The sequence below is a fragment of the Bicyclus anynana genome, chromosome 15 (assembly GCF_947172395.1).
Source record: "Bicyclus anynana chromosome 15, ilBicAnyn1.1, whole genome shotgun sequence".
In the NCBI taxonomy this organism is placed as follows: domain Eukaryota; kingdom Metazoa; phylum Arthropoda; class Insecta; order Lepidoptera; family Nymphalidae; genus Bicyclus; species Bicyclus anynana.
Window position 1 is genome coordinate 14,266,351 of NC_069097.1, and position 21,568 is coordinate 14,287,918.

The 21,568-nt window shown below is 39.0% G+C and overlaps 1 protein-coding gene across 2 annotated transcripts; it reads left to right on the top strand.

Moving 5' to 3' along the window:
* The first annotated feature begins 4,773 nt into the window (after positions 1 to 4,773).
* Positions 4,774 to 20,350, top strand: LOC112056075 (beta-1,3-glucan-binding protein-like). 2 transcript variants are annotated; one of them, XM_052885845.1, is made up of 10 exons: positions 4,774 to 4,964; positions 6,270 to 6,497; positions 8,601 to 9,071; positions 11,457 to 11,623; positions 12,788 to 12,936; positions 13,973 to 14,130; positions 15,037 to 15,161; positions 16,581 to 16,698; positions 18,764 to 18,909; positions 19,673 to 20,350. In XM_052885845.1, exons 1-10 carry the CDS (start codon positions 4,835 to 4,837, stop codon positions 19,868 to 19,870), a joined length of 1,890 nt encoding a protein of 629 aa, XP_052741805.1. In that variant the 5' UTR covers positions 4,774 to 4,834; the 3' UTR covers positions 19,871 to 20,350. The 2 variants fall into 2 exon arrangements, with proteins under 2 accessions (XP_052741805.1, XP_052741806.1); XM_052885846.1 differs by lacking the exon at positions 8,601 to 9,071 and having other exon boundaries at positions 4,779 to 4,964.
* The last annotated feature ends 1,218 nt before the right edge of the window (positions 20,351 to 21,568 follow it).

Genomic DNA, 21,568 nt, shown 5'->3' on the forward strand with positions numbered 1-21,568 from the left:
TGTTTTGGTGTTTTATTGTATCTCCAAACCTATTTAATTAACATTTATTTATCGTGTAGCGAACGCGTGAAATAGTTGTTTTTATAAACCCACGGGAACCATATTTTTCCAGGATTCTGTTTAGCTCCAATGTCCAGTTTATTTCTACATGAAATTGTATCTAAATCGGTTCCGTGCAATGGCTTAGCCGTGAAAAGAAAACAGAGAGACAGACAGGCTTACTGTCTTATAATTATTAGTATGGATTTATTTCAAGTACGCTTTGTTTACATGGACTTTTTATACGTCAAGCTTTTTGAAGACATAGCATAGATGTTATTCTGAGGTCGATCCCCAACCAGTCGGGCTGACGACATTAAGCGACTTGCAAGAAGTCGCTGGATGCAGGTAACTCAGTAGTCAGTACCTCGTGCAGTTTGAAATCTATACTAATATTATAAAGCTGAAGAGTTTGTTTGTTTGTTTGATTGATTGAATGCGCTAATCTCAGGAACTGCTGGACCGATTTGAAAAATTCTTTCAGTGTTAGATAGCCTATTTATCGAGGAAGACTATCCTACTAATATTATAACGCGAAAGTTTGTATGGATGTTTGTTACTCTTTAACGCCGCTACTACTGAAACGATTTGGCTGGGAATGGAAATAGATTTTACTCTGGATTAATAGATAGGCTACTTTTTATCCCGAAAAAGTTCATAGTTTCCCGAGATTTGCGAAAACTGATGATTTTGATGATATGAATGTTTGTTACTCTTTCTCGCCTCAACTACTGAAACGAAGTAGCTGAAATTTGGTATTGAGATATATTATAGTATGGATTAACACATAGGCTACTTTTATCCCGGAAAAAATCATGGCTCCCGAAGGATTTGTGAAAAACTAAATTTCGCGCGGACGAAGTCGCGGGCGTCCGCTATATCGAAATAAAAAGTACTCAACAAAGAGTAGCCGATATAGTTTAAAAAGACGATGGACGGATGGACGACGTTGAAGTCCCAAGGTGCTGGAATGGCGACCCCGCACCTGAAAGCGCAGAGTTGGTCGACCCCCCACTAGGTGGACTGAGGACATCAGGCGGGTTGCAGGGAGCCGGTTGGAAATCCATGCAGGAGGCCTATGTCCAGGCGCGCGTCTATTGGCTGATGATGTGAAAGAGTAGCCTATGTTACCTTCTCCTTTTAACATCAGATATCTGCCAGCGAATGTCAAGTCTAAATCGGTCCAGCTGTTTCAGAAAACTGATGGACAAAAATTTTAAAAATTGTCTCTTTTTTTTTAATTTAGCTACGGGAAGGTCTATAATGGAATGGGGGTACTATAATATTTTTAGTAGGTACAGCAGTATATAGTATATAGACTATCTACTACTCCGTAGTAGTACTACTATAGACTATCTACTAGTCCTAGAACTGGAAATGTGACATTTGAACCCATATAATAATAATTGTACTTGCGATTTCATAATACCAACAGATACGGGAAAGTCCCTTTTATTTATCAAAGTTTATACGAAATACTTAATCATTGCTTAAGTAAAAGCACGTTAAATACACAGAATAGTAGATATATTCATAGGTATGTCTAATTCCTCGGGTCAAGGGGATTAACCGGATTTTTTATTCCAAAACCTCTTCCTGCTAAAGTTGAATGACTCAGGCTTATTAAAAACCGGTTTGTACTTTGTTGTATTGAGATAAGGACAATATCTTGTGCCAAGGGGGCAAGAGTAACACGTTGAATGAAGCGATAAGGGCGCCTTTTGTGTCTTACTACATATTCAATGTGACCGCATTGCGTGATGGGTCTAAGCTGTAGGTATCCCTCTTCTATAAGGAGAGAGGCTTGGCCCTGTAGAAAGGTATTTTTTATTCTTAACAAGTTAGCCCTTGAATACAATATCACCTGATGGTAAGTGATGATGCAATCTAAAATGGAAACGGGCTTACTTTACGGCTTTTTACACGACATCGTACCGGAAGGGTAAATCGCTTGGCGGTACATCTTTGCCGGTAGGGCGTAACTAGCCACGGCCGAAGCCTCCCACCAGCCAGACCTGGACCAATTAAAAAACCCTCAACCGACCCAGCCGGGGATCGAACCCAGGAGATCCGTCTTGTAAATCCACTGCGCATTCCACTGTGTCACAGAGGAAAAAAATGAGTCGTTAAAATGGGCTGATAATAATAATTATAGTGACAAAATAAAACTTAGTGAAGATTCTACGTCAACCAATGACGTCATAGTTACTTATGGAGCTAACTTAATTATGACAATGACGATAATTTTTCAAAATTAGGCACGTATTCCAACTGTTGAATTTTGTGTACAATTATATTGTAACAGAGAGACCAATAAGCGACCAATAAATAATAGAGATAAATAACACAGTCTATTTACTGTGCCAATAATGTCCGTCCATAGGCAGGTATTTTATTTATATAGGTAGGTACTTAGACTCTGACGTATGAAGTAGATGGCATGGCCTTATGACCTTCTATAATCATTGTTTTCTATATTATTATTATAAAGAGGAAAGATTCGATTGTTTGTTTGTGATAAAATATAGAAAACCATAAAAACAGAGCAACAAACAAATAAAACAATCTTACATCTATCCTTATAATAAATCTGTAGAGAGGTTAATTCTGTACATGAAATATATTTCCAAAATAACTATCAGGGGGTAATTAGTGATCGATACTGATGCCAAAAATGCAATCAGTAAAATTTTTGTCTGTCTGTCTGTATGTTCTTTATACAAACAAAAACTACTGGACGGATTTTAACGAAACTTGGTACAATTAATTTACATACTCCTGGGCAGGTTATAGTATACTTTTCATTACGCTACGATCAATAGGAGCAGAGCAGTGAAGAGAAATGTTGAGAAAACGGGAGAAGATACTCAATTTTTTAAGCTTCCGTCGCGTGTACAGCCTTAATGGTTAAAGCTACATAGAAATTATGTATGACGGAAATGTTCTCCTTAAAATTATCTATCAAAACCCAACAGCATATATATGTCTATCTTTTATGGTTGACTCACAATAACACGTGTAACTCCCGATAGCTTTGCAGTTCGGAGCTTTCTAATTATATTTGTCTACTCTTATGTTTATAACACTCATCACTCATCCCTAATAAGAAAGTTAACATTATTAGCTATTCAAAGTTATACAAGAAATATGCTAAGCCATCGCGCGTGAATACTAATTCATGCTATATGGATTATTTTTGTGTAACGGTTGCCGCGCTCGACGCGACTCGCGGTGGGAGGAATAAATAACGAAGTGCAGCCTTAATGAGTAGGGTAGGGGTAGGGTAGGGTAGGTTAGGGGTAGGGTAGGGGTAGTGTAGGGTAGGGGTAGGGCAGGGGTAGGGTAGGGTAGAGGTAGGTTAGGGTAGGGTAGGATAGGGGTAGTTGAAAGTTTACAACGACTTTCACGCGGACGAAGTCGCGGGCGTCCGCTAGTGAATAAATAAATAAAGCAGTCCAAGTTCTTTCTACCCATATCTCTGAAGGTAGGAAGGACCATCGTACCGGAACGCTAAATCGCTTGGCGGTAGGTACGTCTTTTCCAGTAGGGTGGTGTACCTAACTAGCCACGGCCGAAGCGTAGGTACCACCAGACCGCAGAAAATTAAAAAAAACATAAAATTCTGTACTGAACCGAGCTGAAAATCGAACCCAGTATCTCTCTATTGAGAAATGAGAATCCTATATGTTATCACATTATTTAGTTGCTCACAAAATCTTAAATAAGTAGTAGACAATTGAGGATCTGCAGCCTTGATGTCTCAGACCAATTATAGGTAACTGATGCTTATGCACTTGAATTCACTTCACCAACAAAATTGTCCGTCGTTTTATTTGTCTGGACGAGGTAAACTTACACTTCGAAAATATTTAACACCAATAAATATATCCTATGTCCTTACACTGTACCCAACTATTTTTAAATCGTAATATACATACGTGTAATTTTAACACAATGAAACATCGATTCTATAGACGCAGTTTGTACGTTAGATCATATAGTTTTCACAGAGGGGTAACTTCTAGCAAGGCAGGTCCTTTATGGTAATTGCTCTGAGCTTGATGTTGATTCCTCTTTGAACTTCCAAAGCCACCAGCTGAGGTCGAAACACCTTAATTGGCTATTTACTTACCTATGACAGGACCACTGAAACATTTTAAGATTCTCCTAAAATGAGCCGTTGTATCGCAGTTCGCACGTTCTTTGTCTAGTGGGAAAATACGCATCGAAATAAATAATATTTACCACTACTTTGATAGACAAGACGCTGTGAGGATGTGAGTATGCAAAAATCGAATTATGACCGTCTTTGTAGTATGAACTCGGATTGTGTCAAGTTTAAGTTGAATTAATCCAGTAGATTCAGAGTAATACACTTTTTAAAAATGCTTGTTTTTTTGTGTTCTTTTAATAGATTGGCTATTAGTGTGATAATGTCATGATAAAAAATTTAATAATTTTAGTAAAACAAGCAATATAACTGATACATTTGTTCAGTCCATATACTCGACACCAAAAGAATGGACCGACAAACCTCCTGGCAACAATCGTAATCTACATGCTATGCTTTACCGAGTCCATAACTGTCAGTACAACGCGGACAGAACGCGGTCTTCGATTTTTGCATATTCACATCCTCAAAGCGCCTGGTCTATGAACTTTCGTTTTAGTTGTATTCAAACCAGTTTGACTGACCACTCGACCAGTCTTGAGACAGTGAGCGAAGACCAGTCAGTACTGACTCACTTACTATTTGAGTATCACGTAATATACTATTCAAGTATTCAGTATCACAATGGCTTCTCGAGCGTGTACTCGCGTCATCCTTATTTTAGCGTGGATTAAATTATTGACGGCTCAGTACAGCATACCGAGTGTCACTATCCAGGCTTTGAAGCCGAAAGGAATAAGAGTCTCTATACCAGGTATGTTATGTGTTTTGTTTTTAGGTACTTATGCAATATTCAATAAATTATTGATTACATTTATCTTTAGAAGTCACAATAATATTATTATTATTAATAAACTAATTATTGCAATCGTGTAAAGATTGAGTCTTCGACCCTTGGTTTTATTGTATTGTATTTATTATTATGCATTACTTGGTTACTTACTTATTAATATTATAAAGAGGAAAGATTTAATTGTTTGTTTATTCGCATCGAATATGCTCTGAAACTATTGGATCAATTTGAAAAATTCTTTCACTGTTGTAAAGCTACATTATCCCGGATTGGTCTAAATTATATTTATCCCCGTATTCCCACGGGAACGGGAACCACGCGGGTGTAACCGCGGCGTCTGCTAGTATTAAATATTATTTAAGGTACCTATTTAAAAGCATGTCAAAAGTTTCATTTCTATTACTGTTTTCTTGCAATTCCCGCATTTAGATATATTTAATTCTTTTATCTAAACGTTGTCTGGTAGTTGCTAAAAGCGATAAGTAAGACCTTTTCACATTTCTGTATAATGTATCTGCTGATTTCTTTTCTCGTTTATTTATTGTTACGTCGTTCAAATTCTTGGTAGGAATTCTTAGATATCCGATAGGCTTTCACTCAGTGTTTTGACTTTTAAATCCGCTTTTGATGTCAACCCGTCTCATTAATTTTTTTATTATTATTTGATTTTGTTACTGACTAAGTATTAACAAAATAAACACAACTACGATATAATAAAAAGGGCTCTTGCCACCATAAATATTCCTGCGCTAATCGAGCCGTCAGGAATCAGTCGGGATGATGGCAAGAGACCTGATGGATTGAGGCTGGTTCCCTGGGAAATGGGGGGCCTAATGTGGGACGCTATATGCGTGGACACATTAGCACCGTGTTGTATCAGGGAGACATAGTCAAGACCGGGAGCCGCAGCAGAAAAATCTGAAACTGGTAAGTGGCTCAAGTATGCCTCTCTGACAGAGAGTTACATATTTGTACCTTTTGCCGTGGAGACCCTTAGGTCATGGAGTCGCAGTGTCAAAAAATTTTACCGTATCATTTCACCGCGGCTAGTTGCCTCGACTGGTGACAGAAGGGCTGGCTCATTTTTTGCGCAAAGGATCAGCCTGGCTGTCCAGCGCGGAAATACAGCCAGTATTCTTGCCACCATTCCACGTGGGCATGATTTATATAGTTATTAGGATAAGTTAGCTTAAGTTCCTTATTGTATTTTTTCTCAATAAAAAAAAAAAGAAAATAAAATATTATTTCTTGCAAAATATGTTTCAGACACTCCAGGACTGAGCTTATTCGTCTTTCAAGGGAATGTCAATCGGAGTATAGCGAAGAACGATGTAGGAAATATCATGGGAGAAATAACTGAGCCCACTGACGGGCGCTGGGTCTTCGAAGACCTGGATGTGCAGCTGAATGTTGGTGACGTCATCAACTACTACGTGCATGTCGTTCATAACCAGATGGGCTATATCAAAGACCCTGACTCAGTGATAGTGCGAGGCAAGTTATACCTACCTGACTAATAACCTATAGTTTGGCAAATTTTGACGGCCTCCGTGGCGCAGTGGTATGCGTGGTGGATTTACAAAACTGAGATTGAGATTTTCTTAATTGGTCCAGGTCTGGCTGGTGCAAGGCTTCGGCCGTGGCTATTTACCACCCTACCGACTAACACGTACCGCCAAGCGATTTAGCGTTCCGGTACGATGTCGTGTAGAAGCCGAAAGGAGTGAGGATTTTCATCCTCCTCCAAACAAGTTAGCCCGCTTCCATCTTAGATTGCAACATCACTTACCATCAGGTGATATTGTAGTCAAGGGCTAACTTGTAAAGAAATACAAAAAAAATAAAAAAAAATTGTTCGTAACACTCCCGATGCCCCGCGCGCACGACCTCATACCTTCGCAGTCCATCCCTCGGTCCCGCGCGCTCGACTTCACACCCGCGCAGTCCCAGGGTAGTTGACTCATATCAAAGGAAATAACGCTCCATACAAATTTGGGCTTTTTTTGAAAGTGCCGGACAACAAAAAACTCGTTAGAACTGCCCATTTGGAGCAATATTTAGTATAACACAAAAGTAGGAGGTTTGGTCTTAACCAAGTTATAAAGGTTCGATGTCTCGTCATTTCTATGTCATCTCGTCATTTTATTGAGTTTTTTAAGTGCCCAACAACAATATTAATGATAAGTATTGTTTTAACTGGTCATTTGTGGCAATAGTTAGTATGACACGAATGTTGTAGGATTGCTCTGAACCAAGTTATACAGGTTCGATGGCCCGTCATATCCATACATTTCTTGTAGTCCTGGATTTAGGTATACAGAGGGATAACCAGTCAAAACATTCGCATGTAAAACAGAACGTTAGTGGGTCCACCCTGCTGTAGTAACTGACTGTGTTTTGAAAGTAAGCAATTACTGGTTACGCCAGCGTTTAAATCCTCATATTATACCTTACCTGTTCCTAAACCATTAAACCTGAAGTCCCTAACCTTACCTTAAAATAAGGCACAATATATACTGGCCACACCATATTGTGGCTAGCAACACTGCGTGGGATTATGGCCGCGCAGTCAGTACGAAATCTACCGCGGTGATGATATAAGCCGTTAAGTACAATCGAGAACTGCCACGTGTGAACGCGAAGTGCATCTCGGGATGATGATGCTATAAGCCATCCGTTCAGTGTGAACATTATATAAAAGTGTAAATGTGTGTCTTCATAAACCTGTGGTGCGGCGGGTTCAGCTATCGGGAGACGGCGGAAAACGTGCATGTGGATATCTGTCAGGTCAGTGCCTTATTGTCCGTCTTATCCATTCGTCAGATCCTGTTCCGAGTCCTCCCATATCACATCTTAAATCCCAATTTACAGTCCACTTTCGAAGCATACGTTGGCGTCATCAATTATTTATTTTTTCTATAACTTTATAAATGATGTATTACTAAAAATTTTACTTTACAAATATATTATAGTCAGGGATCCGTAGAACATTTTGTACAACTATCAATAATCAATTTCTGAGCGTCAAAACAAGATAATGTACCACTCAATTTTTAAAACATTATCTCGTTCCGACGCTCAGAATTTTTTATTTCCTGGTAACTCAGTTAGCTATCAGAATCAAGAACTTTCGTAAATAAAAAAGTTGATCGTCTCATCGAAACGAAGCTACTCACGAAACATTAACTTTATATTAATCAGTTGTAAAAAATATTCCCCGTGATAGCCCAGTGGATATGACCTCTACCTCCGATTCCGGAGGTTGGTTCGAATCCGGTCCGGGGCATGCACCTCCAACTTTTCAGTTGTGTGCATTTTAAGAAATTAAATATCACGTGTCTCAAACGGTGAAGGAAAACATCGTGAGGAAACCTGCACACCAGCGAATTTCTTAATTCTCTGCGTGTGTGAAATCTGCCAATTGGGCCAGCGTGGTGGACTATTGGCCTAACCCCTCTCATTCTGAGAGGAGACTCGAGCTCGGCATTAAGCATGGGTTGATAACGACGAAAAAATATTCCACCGATCTTGGACTAATATTAATTTAAATTCATAATAAAACAAACAATAACATACTTTTTTACATTACCTTTCTAGATACTGAACAAGGTGCATACCATTTTGTAGCAGGTGTACATTACCGAGCGACTGAAGCTTTCTCGAATGCATGCTTACCACAATACAAAGATCTTCTTGCTCAATACTATAACATATTAAATGAACGTTTGTCCAAACGTTGTTCAGCCATAAATGTCAATACAAATGTTACTTTCATCAAAGCTATGCTTAGTCTACTTGATGAAACTGAAGTAAAAGTTGACTTTGTTTTGGAAATAACTCCTGCCAGAAATGAAACACTGTTATATGATCTTTGTGGTACTACGTTAAAACTCATTTTTGATCTATCTGTGCCATATGCAAGTGCACTTATTGAACCAATATTAAACGTATCATCTATTGGAAATCAATGTCCTTCTTTAAGAGCAATTAGAAGTTCAATTTCACGAGGATTTATTTGGAACATTGGTGAAGCACTCATTAGGGACACTAATGATGTGCCTACACGCCGTAAGTGATTTTATTAGTATAGTGTTTTTCAGATAGCATGGGTACGGTGACAGTTCGTTTCACTATTGAAAATTTGCGTTTCACGATAATAGTACGTATTATGAACGTCATAAGGCAACTGTCACCGAACCCATGCTATCTGAAAAACACTTTAATCGCTTACTAGCAAAAATTAAAAATTGTTTATGCTAATGAAAAAAGGCTAGTTAATACTTTTTTAAATGTTCCTAAATAATCGTTCATTATCGTTGTAGATTGAAAAAAAAATCATATTATTTGAGACGTGTTCCATTTGTCAGTCACTTTTGAAATTTAAGTTGTCACAAACCTTTTTTCTGTTGTTTGTTTCATCAAACAAAACTAAAAAATCATTCTTAATATGAAAAGTGATTTCTCCTTAATTTATTACAGCATTTTATTTGTAATAAATTTTGGTGAAATCAATTTTCTTTTCAAAAAAAATATTTAGTAATTTAAATAAAAATATCCAAATAATGCACACTTTATAGTATAATTAAAATAATTTATTTTGCTATGTTAGGAAAAAATAAACATCAGAAGTAATTATAGAAAACTCTATTTATCAATTAGCATCATAGTCGTCGCCATTATCGTCATCTTCATCAACATCATCATCATTATCCCGAATATTAAACGTAAAAAATAACATTATTAATTAGATGGTGGTCTCGCCACATGACCCGTAAACTGCTAGACCCAAACCAACTCGATTGAGTTGACCTTGCAGTGAACTGCACAGACTCGCAGGGAGTAAACGAAGAATAGTGATACTGTGTTGTACTGCTAAATCTATGATGAATTGAATGAATTTATTATGTATTTATGATGATGATTGAACATCGAATTATAGTTATAGATTCCATGTGGGACAAAAGTAGTCCAACAGCAGTTCTAAGTGATGTACTTAGAACCGCCGCAGGGCTGCTTTTGTCCCACGTGTTATAATATTTTATTAGCAGAATGTACCCACGTAGTTTCCGTTCTCTTAGGAATAAGGAGATCAAATTATGGGAATATAGCTTCCAAACAGTGAAAGAATTTTTCAAATCGGTTGAGTAATTTTGGAGCCTACTAAATGCAAACAAACGAACAAACAAATAATCAATTCTTTTCTCTATAAATATTAGTATATATAAAATATTATTGTTTTAAAATTAAAAATATAATAAAATGCAATAAATAAGTAAAAGTCAATAAGTTTCAAGGACCTAAATAAAAAGTTACAGACAAACACACTTGCGGATGGGACAAAATTGGCGATGGTTGACGATTCTAGTGTTAACAAATAAAAGCTATCAGGGCCTCTATATTTTTGTGGTGTATAAACAGGTTATTGGTGTTTATAAAGCTATGGAAATTGCATTTGAACGTAAATTCAATTAAATTTTTATAGAGGTCAAAATAACGTCGCAAATAATACTTTATTTTATTAAAAAGGTTTGTGAAATCTGCTGTCTTTCCTGGTCTGGCTAGTTGATGATATTTTTTTTCCCCACGTCATTTCTATCGAATTTGATATTTTATAAATTGTGTTGCTTAAAATGAAGATAATATTATATTGATTTATAATTAAATTTAAATTTAAGTCTGTATAAATTTCAGTTTTAGAATCGAAAGAATAAGTTTCGTTTTAGTTCAACTTGTCATCTTTTTTTATGGAAACTGTATAGTAACAACTTTTAATAACCTCGTTGGGACGAGGGTCGTTATCAACCCATATTCGGCTCACTGCTGAGCTCGAGTCTCCTCTCAGAATGAGAGGGGTTAGGCCAATAGTCCACCACGCTGGCCCAATGCGGATTGGCAGACTTCACACACGCAGAGAATTAATTAATTATCTGGTGTGCAGGTTTCCTCACGATGTTTTCTTTCACCGTTTGAGACACGTGATATTTAATTTCTTAAAATGCACACAACTGAAAAGTTGGAGGTGCATGCCCCGGACCGGATTCGAACCCACTCCCTCCGGATTTAGAGGCAGAGGTCATATCCACTGGGCTATCACGGCTCTACTGGGCTATCACGGGGGCATCTACGGGACGAGGGTAGTTTATCAAAAGTTGTTACTGTCCAGTTTTTTTTCACTGTTGATTAATTGTTAGTTATTTATCTTAACAGCCACCCTGACTATAATATTTTGTTTTATTATATTATTGATACTTAATGAAAAGTGTTCAATTGATCCCTAACACACTACCGCCAAAGACGTACCGCCAAGCGATTTAGCGTTCCGGTACGATGTCTTGTGGCGTGTATCTTAAACTTAACAAGTTTGCTTCTATCTTAGATTGCATCATCACTTACCATCAGGTAAGATTGTAGCCAGCTAACTAAAGCTAACTTGTAAAAAATTAAAAATTACAGAATTGGAGGATCCTTCAAGCAAAAACCCTACCGCAAACGACTGCGGAACTACGCAAACTCGCGTGAGGAATGGTAAAGCGTGCGCCGGCAATATCATATTCGAAGAAAGGTTTGACTTCCTGCGTGAGGATGTGTGGCAGATTGAGCAATATATTCCCGATGAACCTGTAAGTTTTTTTTTCAATCAATCAATCAATTTATTTCAATCAAGCTATTGCATAGTTTATTCGCCAGAAATTCCGTAACAAAAATAAACCTAACACCCAAGCCGTGTATCACATTTCGACTCAACAGGACAAATGTTCTGTAACTTATTATACCAGAGTTCGACTCCAGCTCAACGTAAACACATTTATTATTTTTTCTTCTACTGCATAAATAAAATAAATAAATAATTATAATTGCATAGAGCTGTGATAGTCCAGTGGATATGACCACTGCCTCCGATTCCGGAGGATGTGGGGTTGAATCCGGTCCGGGGCATGCACCTCCAACTTTTCAGTTGTGTGCATTTTAAGAAATTAGATATCACGTGTCTCAAAACGGTAAAGGAAAAACATTGTGAGGAAAACTTCATACCAGAGAATTTTCATAATTCTCTGCGTGTGTGAAGTCTGCCAATCCGCATTGGGCCAGCGTGGTGGACTATTGGCCTAACCCCCTCTCATTCTGAGAGCAGACTCGAGCTCAGCAGTGAGCCGAATATGGATTGATAATGATGAGTTGCATAGATTGATAAAAAATGCTATGCAATATCTTTACAGCGGCAGTCCCCGTTTTATTATTTATTTATTTATACACGTTATCCCTTGACTGTAATCTCACCTGATGGTAAGTGATGATGCAATCTAAGACGGAAGCCTAACTTGTTAGGAGGAGGGTGAAAATACACACACATTTCGCTAAATCGCGTGGCATGTTTTTGCCCGTAGGGCGGTTACTAGCCACGGCCGATGACTCCCACCAGCCAGACCTGGACCAATTAAGAAAACCTCAATCGGTCCAGTCGGGGATCGAACCAAAGACCTCCGATTTGTAAATCCACCGCGCATACCACTGCGCCACGGAGGCAGTCAAACCTTTTCTCTGACTTGTCTTTAACACTAGCCGACGCCGCGCGGTTTTACCAACGTGGTTCCCATTCCCGTAGGAATATGGGGATAATATATAGCCTATAGCCTTCCTCGATAAATGGGCTATTTAACAAATCAAATCGGACCAGTAGTTCCTGAGATTAGCGCGTTCAATCAAACAAACAAACTCTTCAGCTTTATAATATTAGTATAGATTAATTCTTTGTAGGTAATAATCCATTGGGGATTCCTTTTCAGGATTTCCCGTTCGTCTCATATCAGCGACCGTTCAATGCTCCAACGGTCTCCGTCCAGGGAGGGAACCTGCGCATCGAGCCAAAGTTACAACAAAATGTGCCAGGCTTTGGCTCGTCTATAGAGATGGGGACTTTGGATCTGTTTAGTGGGTGCGTAATACACACTAAGTACTTTACTCAAATTTATTTATTTCTCCTTTTTTTTTAAATTTTTAACAATATAAATATAAAAAATACTATTAAAAATTTATAAAAAAATCAACCCGCCCCGCTGCGGGACATTTAAGTGCCCAAGCAACCGGTGGTGGTCAGGGTTCTAGAGTGAGGAACCTCTTCACAATACGCACCGTCTCAAGAATCACTGCCTTTTGTATCCGACTCTTGATCCAACAGTAAAGCGAAAGCTTCTTAAGGATAGGTACACCATCATCATATTATCAGCCGATAGACGTCCACTGCTGGACATAGGCCTCTTGCATGGACCTCCAAGCACAACGGTCTCGAGCCACCCCAGCGGCGGCGGAGGGTGTGGGTTCGAATCCGGTCCGGGGCATGCACCTCCAACTTTTCAGTTGTGTGCATTTTAAGAAATTAATATCACGTGTCTCTAACGGTGAAGGAAATTGGCAGACCTTTGGTTTTCTCACGGTTTTTTCTTTACCGTTTGAGACACGTGATATTTAATTTCTTAGCACACATTATTCTGCAAAGTCATAGGTGCATGTCGGACCGGATTAGAACCTACAGTCCTCTGAATCGAAGGCAGATGTAATATCAGGGCTCACTGCTTTCATTAGGCGTGATTGTAGTCCAGCAAATCTTTAATAAGCCGTGATAGCCCAGTGGATAGGACTTCTGTCTCCGATTCCGGAAGGCGTGGGTTCGAATCCGATCCGGGGTATTGACCTCCAACTTTACAGTTGTGTGCATTTTAAGAAATTAAATATCACGTGTCTCAAACGGTGAAGGAAAACATCGTGAGGAAACCTGCATAACAGAGAATTTTCTCAATTCTCTGCGTGTGTGAAGTCTGCCAATCCGCATTGGGCCAGCGTGGTGGACTATTGGCCTAACCCCTCTCATTCTGAGAGGAGACTCGAGCTTAGCAGTGAGCCGAATATGGGTTGATAATGATGAAATTTTTAATAAAAAATATATAAATAAATAATTGCATTTCAATCGACAGATGTACATCCACATCAACCAAATGCCGCGCAGAGGCGTGGGGCGCGAGCATTTTGCCGCCTATAGTGAGCGGTAGACTAACGACCAAGGCCTTCGCCTTCACGTACGGACTCGTTGAGATCCGTGCTAAGCTGCCTCAAGGAGATTGGCTCTATCCAGGTATTTCTGTAAAACATTTGACGGCCTGTCCTGCCACTCCAGCTTCGCGACTCGTCGAGCTATGTCGGTGACTTTAGTTCTTCTGCGGATCTCCTCATTTCTGATTCGATCACGCAGAGATATTCCGAGCATAGCTCGTTTAATCGCCCGAAGTGTGACTTTGAGATTTTATTACATATTTAGCGAATGTCATCACTGGCAACACGCACTGTTTGAAGACTTTTGTCTTCAGGCACTGAGGAATTTCGGACGAAAAGAAATCGCGGAATTTCCCGAATGCTGCCTAGCCGATTTGCATTAGGCGTTTCGCCTCTTTCTCGAAATTGGAACTACCTAACTGGCGGAGTAGGTACATAGTTCGAAGAGCCGATGGACGTTGGGTTCCTAAGGTGCTGGAATGGCGACCCCGCACTAGAAAGCGCAGTGTTGGTACTCCCTCTCCCATACCAGGTGGAATGATGACATCAAGCGAGCTCAGGATCGTGATGTCTTAAAGTAACGTATTTACGATTTTATTGTCATAAAGTTACGTATTTACGAGTACACGTGACTTACTACGTTAGTGAATTGTGAAGTGCATATGACCTCTGCATCCGATACCGGAGGGTGTGGGTTCTAACCCGGCCCGGGGCATGCACCTCCAACTTTTTAGTTGTGTGCTTTTTAAGAAATTAAATATCACGTGTTTCAAACGGTGAGAGAAACATATCGTGATGAAACCTGCATACCAGAGAATTTTCTTAGTTCTCTGCGTGTAACCCTGTAACCCCTCTCATTATGAGAGGAGACTTGAGCTCAGCAGTGAGTCGAATATGGGTTGATAATGGTGATGATGATGAAAGAACACGAATAGGAGAGACCTAAATAAATATTTGACAGATTATTTGTATTCCAATTTTGTTACAGATATATTGTTGGAGTCGTTTTTGAAAAAGTACGGCTCTCTGAACTACGCGTCCGGGGTGGTGAGGGTGGGGGGTGCGAGGGGTAACGAACAGCTTGCTGTGGGAAGCACTGGCTTTGGAAATAATGTGAGTTTCCTATACCTACTTATTCTAAGAGCCCCCGCTCACTTACAACTTTTAGTTCGCCGACTTAATCGGCCGAGTATAGAACAGAGGGCCTAGTGGCAGTTTGATACTGTTATTGTCACGTAACGTAAACGCGAATTTCTAAGGAATTAAAACAGCGCCATCTAGTGGAACAACTACACAACTGTTTCAATTCCATATAAAAAACGTAAACGTCAACGTGATCATACGCGTAACAGTATGAAAATATTGAATGCTCCCACAAGGCACACAGGACTCTGGTATAGCGATGTATGACAGCTGGCACATCTGTCCAACTAAATCACGTACAATTAAAAAGTCTTCCAACTATCGGCCAACTAAAAATTGTCAGTGAGCGGCCACCCTAAGTTAATAGTCAATATTCAGAATTTAACCTACCTATCGTGAGTGTTATTCATAACAATTGATTATGAAACACGGCTAAAACTCACGTGATATAAGGTCGGAGAATGCCCGATTAGATTCGAACTCATACGTGGCCCGTAGTCATGAGCTGGTTTTTACAACGCGGCACGATCCAAACTGCGAAGCGGCGGCGCGACATTTGTATATGACGAGTCGGAGAGTGTAACGGAACCTTCACTCTCCACCACTCAACCCCTCTCCCAGCGCGCGATGCGAGCGGCTGCTTGGATCGCGCTGGTTCTACACAATCAATGTCGTCGTTATCAACCCATATACGGCTCACTGCTGAGCTCGAGTCTCCTCTCAGAAAGAGAGGGGTTAGGCCAATAGTCCACCACGCTGGCCCAATGCGGATTGGCAGACTTCACACACGCAGAGAATTAAGAAATTCTGTGGTATGCAGGTTTCCTCACGATGTTTTCCTTCACCGATTTAGACACGTGATATTTAATTTCTTACAATCAATGTAAATTATAGTAATGTATGATTTTTAAAAGATAAATTAATGCAGAGTTTATTGCCGGTCCTTCTCAGCACAACTTGACTTCCGAATGTATTCATCATTATCAACCCATATTCGTCTCACTGCTGAGCTCGAGTCTCCTCTCAGAATGAGAGGGGTTAGGCCAATTCCTATTTCCTATTTTAATAGTTCACCACGCTGGCCCAATGCAGATTGGCAGACTTCACACACGCAGAGAATTAAGAAAACTCTCTGTGTGACACGTGATATTTAATTTCTTTAAATGCACACAACTGAAAGGAGGTGCATGCCCCGGACCGGGTTCAAACCTACGCCCGCCGGAATCGGTGGCAGAAGTTATATCCACTGGGCTATCACGGCTCATATATTACGAGTGTCCTTTTCCTACGAGTATAAAGGATAATGAATGTACAATAATGTAGATGAAACGGCGGGGGCGTGCGCTAGTATGTTTAGCTACTATTACTACCTATTACTTGTTGTTATAGTTGTTATATGGTGGCGTTCTGATGGATGCGACATGCCGCGACACTCTGCTGCGAAACAAAACATCGAGTCGACCATGGGGCGATGATTTCCATGTCTACTCCGTCCGGTGGACTCCAGGTATAGCCTTAAGAATGTTAAGTACATATTATACTAGCGGACGCCCGCGACTTCGTCCGCGTGGAACTCGATGTAAACTTTCAACAACTCCTACCCAACTCTACCCCTACCCTACCCTACCCCTACCCTACCCTACCCCTACCCCTACCCTACCCCTACCTTTTCCTGAATTTTCTTTGCTATAAACCTCACGGAGCCCGAGACCTTTCCAACGAATGCAAAACCGTGGAAATCGGTTCGTGCGTTCCAGAGTTATAGCGTCAGGAAGGAAAACCCGACTTATTTTTATATATTAGATTAGTACAAGGTAGAATGAAAGAGACAAAAGAGACGGTAGTTTCAAGATTTTATGAATTTTTCAGTAAAAATTCTCTGCCCGAAGTTGGAAAATTTGTGGTGTGAGGTGTCACATCCACGATGAGCCGTGATAGCCCAGTGGATAAGACTTCTGAATTGAAAATTTTCTTAATTCTCAACGTGAATGAATTCTGCCAATCTGTATTAGGCCATCGTGTTGAGCTATTAGCATAACCCCTCTCATTCTGATAGGATACTCCTGGTTAACAGTAAGCTGAATATGGGTTGATAATGACATTGACATTCAAATACCTCCACTCTTCCAACATAAACCACACACACAATATGATTAACACATAACACATATCAGCTGGCCTATTTCCACATACTATGATACAAATTACAAATGTCATCCGATACTTACGGTGTATATCTTATATCAATGTACAAATATTATAAACCTCAACGGCGATATTGGTGACCGGTGTGGCGAATGAACTCTTTCGTTCGCCCACTTTGGGTTAGGCCATCTACATTCATATTCCAGATTCATTTCATATTTAGAATTCCCTCTACCGCGCATGCGGGGATATATTGTTTCGCCCATTCATTACATCTCTACCGTTTCTCCATTCCACACCGTTTCATCTATTTGATAGTCCTTTTATTTTATATCTATATACAATTGTTATAATAAGTAAAGTGAATTAGTGTTTATACCAATCAACATCGTCGCCTTATATCAATGTACAAATATTATAAACCTCAACGGCGATATATGTAGGTCACTTTGTTGTCCACTTCAATCAGTTGATAATAGTGAATTAGGCCATAGATCAGGTTTTAAAGGAAGCACATTATTTAGAACTATTACTATATAAACAATGAGGGGATGTTCTCACTGGGGAATACACTTGAAGAGCCAAGTTATCGTAAAACACATCTGCTTATTATAGTTATTTTACTGATCGCAGATAAATCAATTTTTTATTCTTTACAAGTTAGTCCTTGATTACAATCTCACCTGTAAGTAATGATGCAATCTAAGATGGAAGCGGACAAACTTGTTAGGAGGAGGAAGAAAATCCACACTCCTTTCGGTTTCTACACGACATCGTAACGTTAAATCGCATGGCGGTACGTCTTTGTCGGTAGGTTGGTAACCATGCCATGGGAACTTAGACGAACGTGAAAACTTTATGAAGCAGCGCTATCTACATTCTAGATTTCAGATTCCAGGATATTAAATTCAATGACTTAAGGTGTGTATGTAATAAAATGTTTTTAGAGATTGAAACCGTATAAGCACGGAAAAAAGCGAAAAAAAAAGAATTATTTTTCCTTTAATTATGACGCGTAATAGGAAGAATGTGTTTGTATTTCTAAAGCAAAGGGATTATTTAAGAAGACAGTAAGTGTACATTAATTTCAACGATGTTCCACATAGTCATTTGGCCTAGTGGTGTATAACAAAGGTACGATCTAATAATCCTGAGTTGGAGCCCGGGGGTATCAATGGAAAACTTTTTGTCTTTTTTTTTGTTTTTCTCTATTGGTTTCTTTAACTATTACAAAATCAAAAATCTCTCTCCTTTACAAAAAATATGCATTATTATTTTTATAACAATAATGGATACTGTACTAAAAATACCGTGGCTAGTTACTAGATGGCGCTATCACAGGCATTCCAAAAAAAATTAGAGTAGCCTATCTATTTCCAATAATACACTGTAATCTTTGTTGGTAACTACTTATATGTTTGTTACAGATGTTATAACGCTATCTGTGGACGGCGAGGAGTGGGCGCGGTTCGCGGCCTCTGGTGACAGTTTGAAGGATCAGTTCCCTCCCTCGTGTGATGTGGCACGCAGCGCTCTCACCACTGGCTCCAAGCTAGCGCCGTTTGACGACCATGTGAGCATTGAAGAACGTACTTCTTCGTTTCGTATTCATATCACTAGAAGAATGTTGATATTGGGTCCTAACCTACCTTTAGTAGGTACATGGAATAAGGGTCCGAAATATATCGATATTAACTGATAAAAGTGAGAAAGAATACAATAAGGAACTTAAGTTAACTTATCCTAATAACTATATAAATCATGCCCACGTGGAATGGTGGCAAGAATACTGGCTGCATTTCCGCGCTGGACAGCCAGGCTGATCCTTTGCGCAAAAAATGAGCCAGCCCTTCTATCACCAGTCGAGGCAACAAGCCGCGTTGAAATGATACGGTAAAATTTTTTGGCACTGCGACTCCATGGCCCAAGGGTCTCCACGGCAAAAGGTACAAATATGTAACTCTCGGTCAGAGAGGCATACTTGAGCCACTTACCGGTTTCAGCTTTTTCTGCTGCGGAAAAGTTAAGGATTTCTCAAAAAACTCAATTTAAAAATCACATGTCTATTTTTTACCCAACTGGAAAATATTTTTGTGCGACAAGCACACAAATATTTTCCAGTTGGGAACCGACGGCCGAAGAAGGTTTTAAAAGGACTCACAAACCATGAGGAGTTTCGACTCGTGAAGCATATTTTCATAATTTGTCCTGGTTGTGTTAGAAGCCTGTAATCTCCTTGCCCGTTAAACAAAAATATAAAATTAGCGTTAATCCTTTTCTATTATCTTACTTACTGAAGAAAGTCAAGGTCATCATACAAAAACCCTTTATTCCAGTTCGTAATAACCCTGGGTATAGCGGCGGGCGGCATCACGGAGTTCCCGGATGATGCAACGTCTGGCGGGAAGCCCAAACCCTGGAAAAACACCAGCAGGAAGGCCAGCCTTCGATTCTGGCAGGACATTGCCTCGTGGATAGAGACGTGGAGACAACCAGCTTTAATTGTCGACTATGTGACTGTGCGAGCGCTGTGATCGTTATTTCTATTAAGTAGTAACTAATATTACCAGGCAAATATTAACAGACAAATATTACTAGGCGAATATTACCAAACAAATATTACTAGGTACATATTACCAAACAAATATTACTAGGCAAATATTTACCAGACTTGTTACCAGTAGGTAACAATACCAGTTAAGATACTAATATTAAAAAGAGGAAAGATTTGATTGTTTGTTTGTTTGCATTGAACAGGCTCCGAAACTACTGAACCGATTTGAAAAATTCTTGGGAAATCACTGTTGGGAAGCTACACTATCCCCGGATGCTATAGACTATATTTTATCCCCGTTTTCCTACGGGAACGGAAACTATACGGATGAAATTGCGTGGCATCTGCTTGTGGTTTCTATTGCATGGATTTTTTTCTCCAAATGTTTGTTTCCTGAATTCAAAAGGAGGTCGGTCAAAACCTGCTTCAAATAATAAAATAAAAAATTTCAAATCTTTCATTTTGTTTTTCTATTTAAACTGTTTAGCCTCCTCAAACCTGAAAGCCTCAAACCCAAGAGTATATAATCATTACGTGGCCTAAACCATACACGTTGTGAAAAGTACCTACAATATCACATAAATAGTGCGCGCAAGATAAGTTTCTGCGTATTCAAAATAAAAAGTGCCGCCATCATCTCTATCTACCTTTTGGCGGGTAAAAGAGATCACTAACGCTGGCAACATAATAGCGCGCACTCTAATACTTGACTTGACCATAGTTAACTATAGTTAGTACAACACTGTTTCCTTGCACTAACTAAAGTTTACTCTATATGAGCTTTATAAAAGTTTCTGTTTACTGTTTACTTTTAACATAAAATAAATTAGATTTTCTCGAAAAAACAAAAGTGTGGAATGGAAACAAAAAAATGGAAAAATTGAACATTTTCGAAAGAAATATTTATATATTCTGTGTCAATAAAAAATAATAAGTGGTTGTAAATAATTCACAACTTTCAACTATAAATTGAGGCAATGAAGTTCTTTTTTCAAACACTGATAATTTCTTATTTTTCAGTAAAAATCATAATTTGAAAAAGGAGTTTGTTAGTGTATATATTTTCAAATCAAATCAAATCCTTTATTTGCTAATACAGTTTACAAGGTCTTAACAAATAAATATAATCTGTTCTGTATCATGCCCGATTGACATGCAAAATATTATATTAGTTACATTTTAATCATTCCAGAAATTACTTTTAACACAATATTAAAGAATTAAATAATGAATAGAAGAAGAATATTAATTAAATTGAAAAAAAAAATACAAATAAAAAATAAATGAATCAAGAATCAATTTACATCATATTGTCAAAAGAATAAAATATTAAAATGTCAAAGTTAAAAATTCATTTATGTCATAAAACGCATTATCCAGGAGAAACCTACGCCTTTTTAAAACTAATTAAATTGTTCTCCTGTTTTATACGCTCTATTTTTACACTATGTAGTTGTGTTTGTTTAGGACATGCCCTCGGATACGGAGTGTTCAGAACTAAAAACAGAAGCGAATTCCAGCCTATTCAATAATCCGTCGTGCCGATTCCTTTCCGACTTGATATTGCGTGTTATGACTAGGGTTGCCAGGTCGCTAAACCTAATAGCCGGCCACACCAGCCAGTTTGGACATTTCGGTAGAAAAGTCAGACAGCCCACTGTATTGAGGCTTACCCTGT